Source organism: Macaca thibetana, chromosome 20, assembly GCF_024542745.1.
Source record: "Macaca thibetana thibetana isolate TM-01 chromosome 20, ASM2454274v1, whole genome shotgun sequence".
In the NCBI taxonomy this organism is placed as follows: Eukaryota; Metazoa; Chordata; class Mammalia; order Primates; family Cercopithecidae; genus Macaca; species Macaca thibetana.
In genome coordinates this window covers 49,606,095-49,619,598 of record NC_065597.1, presented here as the reverse complement: position 1 = coordinate 49,619,598, position 13,504 = coordinate 49,606,095, and the positions used below count along the sequence as shown (strand labels likewise).

At 49.6% G+C, this 13,504-nt stretch overlaps 1 protein-coding gene across 3 annotated transcripts in view; it reads left to right on the top strand.

Annotated features, from left to right (window-relative positions):
• KATNIP (katanin interacting protein) overlaps positions 1-13,504 on the top strand; it is a 233,638-nt gene that overhangs the window by 208,191 nt on the left and 11,943 nt on the right. For all 3 annotated transcript variants that reach the window (XM_050773880.1, XM_050773878.1, XM_050773879.1), the window contains 2 exons: positions 6,502-6,679; positions 11,412-11,577. In XM_050773880.1, coding sequence (XP_050629837.1) covers positions 6,502-6,679; positions 11,412-11,577 — 344 coding nt within the window. The remainder of the gene's footprint in view (positions 1-6,501; positions 6,680-11,411; positions 11,578-13,504) is intronic.

Sequence of the window (13,504 nt, the reverse complement as noted above, 5' to 3'; positions counted from 1 at the left end):
TCCCAGTGTCAGCCCCTCCGGTACCTCCCCATGCCATCTCTGGAGTCCACCTGCAGGCGCCTGTGCAAGCCACACCTTCCGCCTAGGATGCCTTCCCGCTCCATCTCGTCTTCTGAAGACCGCCTGTCGCTGACTGAGTTCCCTAGATGCAGACCTTGAGATGGAATTTACTGGGGTGTGCTCTTGTCAGGGAAAGGTGGGAGGCAGCACTGGGCAGAGGGAGAAGCTGGTCTGCGGTGCAGCCACTTCAAGGCCTCAGCCTGCTCCACAGGGAGCTCGGAACCTGGGATGGCCCTTTGGGGTCATCCTGAATTGAGTCAGGGGCCATGTCTTTGTCTGTCTGTATCAACATGGCACTGGCAATGGGCTGCCCCTGGGGAGGGGCATGGCTTTTTATTTTACTTTTTAATATGTATTTATTTATTTTGACACAGTCTTGCTCTGTCGCTCAGACTGGAGTGCAGTGGTGTGATCTAAGCTCACTGCAACCTCCGCCTCCCAGGTTCAAGAGATCTCCTGCCTCAGCCTCCCGAGTAGCTGAGATTACAGGTGCCCACCACCATGCCTGGCTAATTTTTGTAATTTTAATAGAGACAGGGTTTCACCATGTTGGTCAGGCTGGTCTCGATCTCCTGACCTCAGGTGATCCACTCACCTTGGCCTCCCAAAGTGCTGGGATTACAAGCATGAGCCACCGTGCCCAGCTGGGCATGGCTTTTTGCAAGGAGACTCTCTTCAGCCAAGGGCAGTCACAAGTCAAGGGCCTCAGTGGTGAGCTGCCAGCCGTCAGCACTTCCCACCACCAGAAGACTAAGTCCTTCTGTTCCCGGGGGTGGGAGGTGGGGCCTGAGCAGTGCCCTAAGTGAGCTCCACATCCCCTCCCTTACGGCCCTTGTGCAACCGCATCTCCTCCCCAGGAGTCTTCCCTGTCATCCCCTGTGAAAATTCATCTCTCCCTCACCCACTCCAAAATAACCAATGATCTCTTATGCCTTAGAGGAAGTTGCCTTATTTGGAATTCTCATAGCCCCTTACATTCCAGGGCACTCTCTCAATTACTTTCGAATAGCAGCAGTTTTAAAGGCCAGCCTAACATTAGGCAAGAGCCTGGTTTAAGGCTTGGTTTCATCTCCCAGACAGGCACTGTGCTGGGCTTTCTCTGCCTTATCTCGCTGTAACACTCCTGGCTCTGTTTTCCATGAGATCAGGCAGCTGAGGCTCAGAGAGATGGAGTCACCTACCTAAGGTCACACGGCCAGTACGGAAGCTGGGAGTGGAAGCAAAGGTGTTTGAATCCAAAGCCCACATCCTCACCACGCTAGCAGATTGCCTTAGGGTTCTCACTGGGAGACCACCTCACATCAGAAGTCTCTGCAAGAGTCAGTGTCCTCCACGAAGCTGTGAGGTCCCAAAAGACAGCCATCGTTTTTTATTCAATTTGGTTCTCCCTTAAGTTGGTCAGGATTTTTTTTTTTTTTTTGGCAGGGGATGAATAATGGAAATTTATTTCAAGCTGAGTTCAGCAAAAAAGGGAACTTATTGGCTTATGCAACTAGAAGTTAGGGGTCGCCAGTTTCCACACAGCTGCGTTCAGTTACAGAAATGATGGCATCAAGACATGGTGTCTCAAGACATGGTGTCTGCCTCCCTCTCCCTGCCTTCTTTTCGTCTCTTGCCGTTCTCCCGTTCAGCACCATCCATGTGGAAAGTCCTGGAAGCTCCCGTTTATGCCTCCTTTCTACCCAGCAGTCCCAGATGAAAGAGAACTTCTGTTTTCCTGAATCCCAGTAGTTCCATCAACTATCCCAGAATTAGATCTCTGGGCCTAGCTTGAGTCATGTGCCCATTCTCTTTTTTGTGTATTTGTTTGCTTGTTGTTATTGTTTTGAGACAGGGTCTCACTCCGTGGCCCAGGCTAGAGTGCAGTAGTGCAAACACAGCTCGCTTCAGCCTCAGACTCCTGGGCTCAAGAGATCCTCCCGCCTCAGCCTCCCGAGCGGCTGGGACTGTAGGTGTGCCACCGTGCCCGGCTAATTCGTATGTCCATCCTTAAATCAGCCACTGTGACTCACCATGGTGGGTAGGGCAGGAGGTGGGAGATAGAAAACACAGATTGGCCAGGCCTGGAGCCCAGAGAAAGGGGTCAGCCACCCAAACAGTGTGGACTGAGCACAGGGTGGTTCTCCAGAGCAGGTCAGAGTGTGGTCACCAGAAGGAAAGCGGGAATGCTGGCCAGGCAGAAGCAGCCACTGTCCCCTTCATCTGATGATTTCCCCAAAGATGCTATCTGTTGATGTGTTTCCTGCTGACCCGGCTCCTGACCTTTCACAGAGATGTTATTTCAGTGCCTTTGGGAATCTGGCCCTGGAGTAGAGCTCAAAGACCTTTTTACTGCAAGGCAAGTGTAATTTCTCTTCTCTTCTCAGTAGGAAGGCAGAAGAGCCTCTCAACCAAGCACCCTCTGCGTCTGTTTCGAGGCCTGTGATTTCTGAATCTCTTCTCTGTGAACCTTTAGCTTTTTCCTCACTGTATTCAAAATCCTCAATCCACTTCATCACTCCGTGCAAGAGCAGAGCAGAGAGACCTTTAATAAACTGACCCTGGGGGAATGTGTTGGGGTTGGTAAATACGGCCAATCCTATTAATGTTTTGAAAGGGGATATATGACTTGCTAATTTGCAGATGACACTAATTTTGGAAGTTTTACAAATATCAGCAGTGATGAATAAGAAAGGAGCTGAGAGGGCTGAAACATGGGGGAGAAATAACAAAATTAATTTCCATTTGTATAAATACTAATTGATACACCAGAGGAAAATGAATATGGCATGTTGGATATTAGCTCGAAAAGGAGAGTAATCACTTTCAGAACAGCCCCAAATTAGATGGAATCGCAGTGCAGCTTGCCAGGCAAACAAAGAGATTGCAGGCTTGGGAGAGTCTGGGCCGGCATCTCTTTGTTGTCACAAAGGGAGGTGGCATTTCTCCCTCACGCTGATTTCCGTCGTCCAAATCCACATCCTCCTCCACCTGTGGCCCTTCCATCTCAGGAGTGGTGCCCACAGCCCCTCTGTCACCTGGGTCAAAACTTTTTTTCCCCTTCCTTCTGTATCCAGACCATTGAGAATCCTGGTAGTGCTATCTCTGAAACAGATCCTGTATCTGTCCCCTTCAACCCTATATTCATTGTCACCAGCCTTGTTCAAGCCATCCTTAACTGCAACAGCTTCCTCCCTGGTCTCCCTATAAAATCCAACTGAAGGGAGCTTTCTAAGATGCAGATCAGATCATGCTGGTCCCCTGCTTCAACATAGAACCTACCAGTAGTTTCCCATTACAAAGAAAGGAAAATCCAAACTTCTTGATATGATCTAGCCCCTGCCTACCTGTCTGATTTCACTTTCTTCTACTCTCTCCCTTGGCCACTTGGTTCCACCTATGGGTCAAATTTGTTCTCCTCTCAGCCTGGAATATTCTTCTTCCAGAAATGCGAAAGTGTGGTAGGTTCCTTCTCAGCACCCTGGTCTCAGCTCAAAAGTCACCTCCTCAGGGAGGCCCTCCCTGACCACCTCTGCTCGTATTCAATCACTCCCTATCCTATTGCTATTTTTTTTTTCATAGTATTCATCACTCTTGGGAACTGTAGTCTTTCTTTATTCATTATGTTTATTGACAGTCTTTGCTAGAATGCAAGCTTCTTGAGTTCAGAGATTGTGCTCTGTTGTTCATTCCTGTAGCTCTGATGCCAAAAATAGGTTTTGGTACACAGTAGATGATCAATAAATATTCGTTTACCATTGACTGTGAATTTGGTAAAACCCAATAATTTTCATTTGTCTCATTTACTTGCAGATATCTACTGAACCCCTACTTTTTTTTTTTTTTTTTTTGAGATGGAGTTTCGCTCTGTCGCCCAGGCTGGAGTGCAGTGGCCAGATCTCAGCTCACTGCAAGCTCCGCCTCCCAAGTTTATGCCATTCTCCCGCCTCAGCCTCCCAAGTAGCTGGGACTACAGGCACCCGCCACCACGCCCGGCTAGTTTTTTGTATTTTTTTTTAGAGACAGAGTTTCACCGTGTTAGCCAGGATGGTCTCGATCTCCTGACCTCGTGATCCGCCCATCTCGGCCTCCCAAAGTGCTGGGATTACAGGCTTGAGCCACCACGCTCGGCCGAACCCCTACTTTTTAATTAGTCATGTGTTTAAAATTTTTACTAAAAATATTCATTGAACATCTACTAAGCACTGTTCTGGGCTCTGGGGATACAGCAGTGAACAAAACCAGCAGAGTCCTGGTCTCAGGGAGCTTCCATTTTAGTGGGGGAGACTGATGAAGACAATAAGCAAATCAATGTAGACTCAATTGTCAGGAAGCATTCAGTGCTATAAACAACAAGGCAAGCAGGGTAAGGATGTAGAGAGTGATGGGGTGAGTGGAGCTGTTTGAGCTCTGGTTATTAGGGAAGACTTCTCAGGAAATGACATTGGAACACTGACCCATGCTGAGAAGGAGTGTGTCAGCTAGCTTTTGCTGCCAAACAAGCCAATCCGAAATCCACTGGCTTAACACAACTACCATGAATTATATTCATGATTGACTCGTAATTCGGTGGCTTGGCTGGGCAGCTCTGGGTGAGCCGGCTTGGTTGGCCTCTACTGGGCCTGCTCAAGCTCCTGATCAACAGGGAGGTGGACCAGCAGCAGAATGACCTAGGACATCTTCACCACTGGTCTGGCAGTGGGGAGGCTGCTGGCCAGAGAGGCAACTGGGTCAGCTGGGCTACCTCACACGGCAGTCTCAAGCCCTGAGTGCTTTACAGGCTCTGCTTGCATCACGTGGGCTTCTGTCCCATTGGTCAAAGCAAATCACATGACCCAGAGTTAGGAGCTGAGAAATAGACTCCAACTCTGGATAGGATAAGGGGCAAAATCACATTGCAACGACAGAGACATGGGGTGGGAGGAGTCTGTAGCCACTTTGCACATGACCGATGCAGCAAGAAGCGCATGTGCACAGTGCCGTGCTGCCCACATGTTTGTTTCGTCTGCCTGGAGATGCTCAGAGCTACCTTGGCACCACGAAGGAAGGAAAAGATCTGAGGGCTAAGTTACAAAAAGTATGTTGGGAGATGACGGGGCATGGGAGAAAAAACCAAGCTCCAGGGAGGTCAGGTGACCCAGCCCCTCTTCATGGCCACAGAGAAGTCCTTTCACCTCTCTGGGCTTCCAGTTCCTCGTTTGAGCTGCAAGGGGCTGGTGCCAGATGACACCCCGCTTCCTTCTGCGCGCTCTGTGGTGCTGGCATTCTGTGAATGCTGCAAAGAGTGAGAGTCTTATACTTAGCTACCCAAAAGGGTGCTAAAATAAGCGGCAAATTCTCTAAGGGCAGAAGGGTTTATTGTGCTTGGTCTTGCTCTAATGAGAGACCGTTAAGGAAAGAGACGTTCCAGCCAATTATCTGACAGGGCTTGATCAAGAGATTCATTCCATTTGAGCTTCCTGGGCAAATGAATGACACCTGGGCTGTTTTGCCCCAGGGCCACAGAAGGTCACTTCTAAAGGGTCTCTGATCGAGAGAGGGTGGGAGCAGAGGCAAAAGGATGGCAGTATCACCCTAGGTCACTTCCTTTACTCTGAGCCCATGGGAATCCTTGTGATAGCAACCAATTTGCATAAAATGTCAGTTTCCAGCGCCGGGGCTTACTGATGTAAGTCTCCGTGTAGTTGCTGGTTTAATCATTCCATCTGTACTGAGCTCCTACTGTGTGCCAGGCACTGTGCCAGGCTCGGTTCACAATGGTTTAGAGAAACAGACGGGGTTTCTCCCTCAAGGAGTTAGGCATCCGGTGGGGCAAGTGGATATTTACCAAATGATCACGAGATTACAGCGGTGACCAGGGCTTGGAAAGGGAAGTGTACCGTGGCATGGCAGGTTATCAGTGGAGGTTTGACCTGGTCAAAGAAGTCAGGAGGGCTTCTCTGAGGAAGGGAGCTGGGATCTAAAGGGTGAGCACAGGTCAACCAGACCATGTGAATTCTATAGAGGGGTGACAGCACATGCTGTGGTTGGAGAGAGAGGAATATAAATACGAGAGACTGAAGACAGTCTGGGTGGGGCCCAGGGTCCCTGGTGCACAGGGAGGGCAGAGAAGTAGATAGAAGTCTGATGGGGAATGTGTTGTTGGCCAGAAAGCATGGGAAGCCACCATGGACGTTCAGTGTGGGGTAGGACAGCACAATCTGGAAGGCAGAGGAAGGACCCAGGGCTGTGTGCATGTTTAACTCTCATCCATGCAGCCTACCATTGTTTGCTGAGCACTGACAGTGGCCTGGGCCCAAGGCCACCTAGAGGAAAGGCACAGAGCCCATCCACAAGGCACTCTGGGTCTGGGTTGAAGTTGCTAGACTATAGAGGCCGAATAGCATTCCTCTCCCCGTCTTCATTTTAGATGCCTCCTCCGGAGCCTCTGGTGCTGATGGACCACTTCTCTTCCTGTTGCAGGCCTTCAGCTGAATTTCACTGCCTCCTGGGGAGACTTGCACTACCTGGGGCTCACTGGCCTGGAAGTGGTGGGCAAGGATGGCCAGGCGCTGCCCATCCACCTGCACCAAATCTCCGCCTCCCCCAGAGACTTAAATGAGCTCCCCGAGTACTCTGACGACTCCCGGACCCTGGACAAGTAAGTGTCTTATCAGAAGCTTTATTTTCATGACCACAGGGTTTTGGGGAAACTGTTCTGCCTCTGAGACCTCAGATTCAGACATCAAATAGAATCGCATATGTCCCTCCCCCAGCCACCCTGTGAGGTCATGTGGTCAAGGGAAACTGAGGCTCAGGAAAGTGAGGTGGGAGGTGATTCTCCAGGGCCACACAGCTGGAAGCATCAGGCGGGATTTGAAAGCAGGTTCCCATGCTTCCAGACACAGCCGTGGTCTGCGTTTTCTTCTCCGTGCTTAGCAGAGCATCTCACACACAGTAGCTGTCTGTAAACCTTTGCAGTGGACGGTTCGGAGTTTACACATGAATGACCCAGGCCTGCCGGGGGCTGAAAGCTCCCTCTCCCCTCCTTGAGGTTGGAGGTGATGGCTCAGGAAGCCTCCACAGGCAGTGGTGGCTGCACTTTCCCCTGCACTTGTCAGATTTCATAAGCCAAGGTTGGGTCAAGTCAGTAAGCGGGGAAGCCTCAGATACAGCATCGATCCGCATGGACCTGCAACCCACAGACCAGCACTCGGCTACCCTGCTCTGCACAGCCTGAGGGCCTGGTCGCTGCTTGGAGGTGTGAACTAGGGGAGTCAGAGGGATGGGAGTTCAAATCCTGCCTCTGCCCCATGCCAACTATTAGGTAACTTTCTTAACCTCTCCAGTAATAACAGCAGTGGTTATAGTAATAACTGATCACGTAACTGCCAGTTTTTTAAGCAGTTATTAAATGCCAGGCACTGGGCTATGTGAAGCAGGTAACAGATATTCATTCACTGAAGCCTCAAACAGCCCTTTGAGGAAGGGACCATTATGAGCCCCACTATACTGATGCAGAGACTGAAATACGCAGAGGCCACCCAGACTAGTGCAGTGGCAGAGTCATGATTGGAACGCAGGCCTGTGGGATACCCGCCATCCACTCATTTAACCACTAAATTATACTGTCTCCCCTGCCTTGATTTCCTTATTATCAGTAGAATGGGGACAGTCATTCCCATGGCATGTCACATTGCAGCCACATCCCTTGGCCTGGTGCTGAGCCCATGCAGAGTCGGTGGCAGGCTTCTCCCTGCTTTTCTATAAGGTGGCCCTGAACCGTGGCCTCACTCGCTGCTACCATTAACTGCTCATGGGCCCCTCTGACCACAACCGCATCCTGGCAAGTCACTCCTGAGTATTTAGGCTTGGAGCCTGGAGACCTGGCTCCCAGTCAGCTGGAAAAGTGATCAACGCACAGTGCAGCTTGTGGATCCTTCCCACCCACTCACCACCCTCCTGCCGAATTATCTGTTGGCAAATCCCAGGCCTGATAGCATTTCCTCTTTAGGTATTTCAGTGTATACCTCTAAACAATAAGGGATTTAAGAGAAAACATAATCCTGGTACCACTGTTATTCTTGAAAAAGTTGCCTGTGGGCATTGGCTCATGCCCGTAATCCCAGCACTTTGGGAGGCAAAGGCAGAAGGATCACCTGAGCCCAGGAATTCAAGACCAGCCTGGGCAACATAGTGAGATTATATCTCTAGAAAAGAAAAAAAAAAATTAGCCAGACATTGTGGTACATGTCTGTAGTCCCAGCTACTTGGGAGGCTGAGGCAGGAGGATCACTTGGGTCGAGAAATTCAAGACCAGCCTGGGCAATATAGTGACACAGTATCTCTACAAAAAAAAAAAAAAAAAAAAACTAGCCAGGCACTGTGGCATGTGCCTGTAGTCCCAGCTACTTGGGAGGCTGAGGTAGAAGGATTGCTTGAGCCCAGGAATTCAAGACCAGCCTTGGCAACATAGTGAGATTGTGTCTCTACAAAAAAAAAAAAAAAAAAAAAAAAAAAGCCAGGCATTGTGGCCTGTGCTTATAGTGCCAGCTACTCAGAGGCTGAGGTGGGAGGCTCGCTGGAGCCCAGGAGTTCAAGGCTGCAGTGAGTCATGATTATGCCACTGCATTCCAGCCTGGGCAACACAGTGGGACCCTGTCTCAACAAAAAAAAAAAAAAAAAAAAAAAAAAAGAAAAAGAAGAAAAAAATAACAACGATTTCTTAAATTACCAGATATCTCACAGATTCATAGTCCCCCCACCCACCCTTTTTTAACAGTTTGCTCATTTAATTTGAGATCCAGATAAGGTCTATGTGTTGTGATTGGTTACTATGTCTCTTAAGCCTCTCTAGGTTCTCTTTCCCTTTTTTCCATTTTTTTTCTTGAAAAATTATCTGTTGAAGAAACCAGGTGGACCTGAATTTTACTGGCTGCATCTCTGTGGTATTGTTTAGTCAGCTCCTCGCTCCCCTGTATTTCTAGTACATTGTTAATTAGATCTAGAGGCCTGATCAGATTGAGGTTTGACCACTAGGGCAAGACAGCCACATAGATGTCAGTGTGTGGCCCTGGGGACATATATAATAGAATGTCTGGTTGTCAGGCTCTTTGTGATATTGGAAGCTAGTCATGCTGGCGAAGTCGCTTAATTCATTAGGGGTTGCAAAATGGTGGTATTTTACGCCTGCTATTCTTTTAAAAATTTATTTGCTGAAATAACTGTGATAAAGAGAGAATTTCCCTCAATTATTTGGCTACTCTGTGGTGCAATTCAGATGGGAAAGGCAGCCTAAGTGCTCGATTCTCTCCCCTCATTTTCTTTTTGGCTTTCCAAATGACTGTTTCTCTAGCATCATCTAAAACTTGTTTCTTTTCAGGGATTAATATAAACTCATGGATTTTAAACATACAGTACTGCATTTGAAGAGTCAGTACTTTGCAGTTTTTATCCTGATTGATGTTTAAATTGTTCCCTCATGGATGCTGGGAAGTCCTGAGTCCTTTTAAAGCAGTCACCTTTCTTGCCTTCTGATGTGACAGATGCTTCAGGTTCATCTGGTATATTTCTTGTCCCAGACCTGGAATCAGCCATTTCTCCAAGAAGCCCTGGTTCCTTTTAGTGGGAAATGGTATTTAGAGACCATAATCTGGCCACTAGGGATGCTCAGTGCTACTCGGCCGGTTGCTGTTTCTAGGCTTTGTTATGGATAGAGCTAGGAATTCATTTAGATGTTCTTGAGAGTGTCTATAGAGTCTTCCTTTCACTGGCAGCTACAAATCCTCCAGCAGTTCTCTCTGCTCTCAGAATTGGGCAGGTTTGCTGTGGAGCAGCTCCATTTCTAGGACAGAAAGATAATTGCCTTTGGAAGGAAATAGAAGGTTCTCTAGTGGTCATCCTCAGTCAGCTTAGTTCCACAAACATTCCAGGAATTGCTGAATTTCTTCAGTTTTAAGATGCCAGCAATTGTCAGACACACCATCCATCAATTTAATACCAGCCTTTTAGAGAACAAAGAAACATTACCTCCTTGGGTAAACACTTCGATTATGAGATTTTTTTTTTTTTCCAAATTCACAACTTTAAAATGTAAAAGGAAACAAAAAGTTTTTTCAAATCTAGGAAATGTGGCAGCAGGCCAAGTTTCTCCCAGTACAGCAGCTGCGAGGTACCAGGAATCCAGGGTGTGGAGTGGGGAAGGTTCTGGAAAATGGGAGGGAGAGGGAGGTTGCTCAAGAGGCCACCAGCTGGGCCCTTTTTTCCAGAACCAGGCTTCTGAATGGCAGTGCCAGACACATGGGCCAGAGCCATGAGGACGAGGGCCTGAGGCCTGAGCTGAGGCATGCTGGGCAGGCCGGGGAAGTGAGAGGCACGATTGTCCTTGGGAAAAACACAGGCCAACTTGAGGATGAGTAGATGTCCCAAGCAAGGGAACCAGAAACTGACCAGGACAGGAATGCTATAGGGCTGAGGTGACAAGCTCAGAGGGCCAGCTGGGAAGAGCATGAGGGAGCATGAGGGGCTCCTTCCTACAGGTTAGAGGCTTCCCTGGGATATCCAGGCCATGCGGTCACAGAGCATGGTCCGGCCAGAGCAGCTCCCACAGTCACCTGCCCCTCCTTCTACTTGTTCCAAGCCAAGAGCTGCAGAGCTCACATGGTGCTTTTGTACCTCTCTCCCCCAGCGTGGGAAGGAGGGCTACACTTCTTTCTAACTATGCTGTAAGGCCAACACAGCAAATTTACAGAAAGTTTGGAAACTTGAGAAAAATACTCACTTCCATACCCTCTGACCCAGTTATGTTTTTCACTTTTGAACATTCTCTCCTGGTCCTTGTCCTCATTTCTCAGCTTTAAAATCAGTGTCCTGCCTCCTCCATGTGACTGCAGTGTCCTCACAATGGCACCTTAACCCCTGTGAAATTTCCTTAACCATTTCCCGATTTTGAGATCTTTTAGGTTGTTATTCTTTTTTAAGCTAGTATAAATAACACTGTGATGAGCATCTTGGTTCAGATAGCCTTTCCTATATGATGAATATATTTTCCTTCTGGGGAAAAAAATCCCAGAAATGGGATCACTGGGCTAAAGGATTCTGAAAAATGACACATTTTCCCTTTTTTAAGAAAACCCTGATGATTGCTTTTCTGCACCTTTAACAGCATAACCTATTTCTTTTTCCTTTTCAAAAATGTCTCATTTCGTAGATGAGAGACAACTTCTGACTGTTGTTCTCATCAGTCACACCTCCCCTTAACGAGCCTGACACAGCCAGGCTAGTGCCAGGCAGTGAGGACACACGCACTGGGGGCTGAGGGTGTGGGGGCCCCACTGTGATGCCCCCTGTGCCCACTGAACCGCCCCCCTGCCGCTCCTTCCCCGTTGCTGCAGGTTAATTGATGGCACCAACATCACCATGGAGGATGAGCATATGTGGCTGATCCCCTTCTCGCCGGGGCTGGATCACGTGGTCACGATCCGCCTTGACAGGGCCGAAAGCATCGCAGGCCTGCGCTTCTGGAACTACAATAAATCTCCCGAGGACACCTATCGCGGGGTAAGCCGGGGAGCAGCGGCCGCGCTCAGTCCAGCGTCAGGGAAGCAGCACCTTGATGAATGGCTGGCGTGGCAGCCGGAGAGGAGCATAAATCCTCCAGAACTTTCCAAACGGAGCTGGGGGCGTTATGTCCAGGGAGGGAGAGCACTGCTGTTTCCTTCTGCAAATGGCAAATGCAGGCTAAAGAGCTCAGGGCATTTCCAGGGAACTGCACAGCGCTGTTTCTCCTGGTGCTGGGGGGCCCTAGGCAGGTCCAGCCCTCAGCTTGCCATGGTCAGTTTCGGCCCTCAAGTCCATTGAGTGCCCAGGTGGCCGGGCCTCTGCTAAGGGCTTCATGGGCATTCATCATTTCACTGGATTCTCATCTCAGCCAATGGGAGGCAGGTGCGATTACCCCCATTTCTCAGGGTCTGAAACTGAGGTCCAGGAAGGTTCACTCACCTATCCAAGGCCACACAGCTGGAGTCTCCACCTTGGCTGGCCAGACCTGGAGCCCACACTGTGATTTCCATGTGATGTTTTGCTGAGTGAGAAGCAGCAGTCAGTCTTGGTGGGATTGAAGAAGAGAGCCTTGGAAGAGCCCTTTTCTCGGGCTTCTGGCCTCAGATGACTGAATGGGTGCCCTCCAGTCACGTAAGAGTGATGATGAGGCCACCGAAAGGTAGCAATTCAGCTGGAGGGCCTGAGTCTGAGTCTTAGCTTGGACCCTACCAGCTGCGTAACCTTTGACACATGACCTGCCTTCCCTGGGCTTGTCTCCTCATCTATAAAATGAAGAGGGAATAACACCTGCCACGGCAGATTGGCATCACCATTGCCAGGTAACAGTTGACAAAGCCAGGATTCAGCCTCATGTAATCCCCAGAGCTGGGCTCCCCACCATGTACCCACCACAGAATTTATTCTAGGGCCTTAGGAATCGTATCACAGACCAGGTGTAGAGGCTCACGCCTGTAATCCCAGTACTTTGGGAGGCTGAAGCGGGAGGGTGGCTTGAGCCCAGGAGTTCGAGACCAGCCTGGGCAACACAGAGAGACCCCCATCTCTACCAAAAAATTAGGCAGGCTTGGTGGCACACACCTCTGGTCCTAGCCATTTAGGAGGCTAAAGCAGGAGGATCTCTTGAGCCCAGGTCGAGGCTGCAATAAGCTATGACCTCACCATTGCACTCTAGCCTGGGTGACAGAGCAAGATACCATCTCAAAGAAAGAAACATGAAGAAAAGAATTGTCACATCTTACAGCAGGATCGGCAGCCCCTGGCCTTCCCCGTGTGACAGGAGCTGAGCCAGCCTGCTCCTCTGAGCAGGCCAGTCACGGACCCTCCCAACGCCACCCTGTGTCTCTGTGAGCGCTCCCCTAGTTTGACACATTGAAGAAGTCAGATATATCAACACTAAAAAACAGCCTTTTGAGGCAGAAGTTGCCTCAAGTTGTGCCTTTGGGCCTTAAAATTCCCTTGAGCAAATCACAGTCTGTCTGGTAGAGCTTCTGTGACCTGAATTCACCATCTGGAGATATTGGGCTGAGTTCCCATCTCACGGGTCTGGGCCCCACCAGCCAGACAAGGGCTACGGTGGGATGAGGTGGAGGCGGGGAATGGGCACATAGCCTGAGATGGGAGACCCCCACTGCAGTGAAAGGGATGCTGTGACTCAGATCCCACGCCCCAAGGGCCTTCCCGAGCACCAGCGGTCCCTGGCATGTGGTTGGAAGCCAGGGCCTTGGACTCCTGGAGTTGGGGCTTCAAATCCCTTCAGTGGCCCTCGGGCAAATCGCTTAGCCCCTGCGAACTTTAGCTTCCTTCGCCATTAGATGGAGATGGTGATAGAGGTCACCTCCAAGGGAATGCGCAGATGACAGGTGGCCACCTCTGCCCAAGGAAGTCAGGGATGCTTCCTGGAGGAGGTGTTGGCCCTGGAGGATGG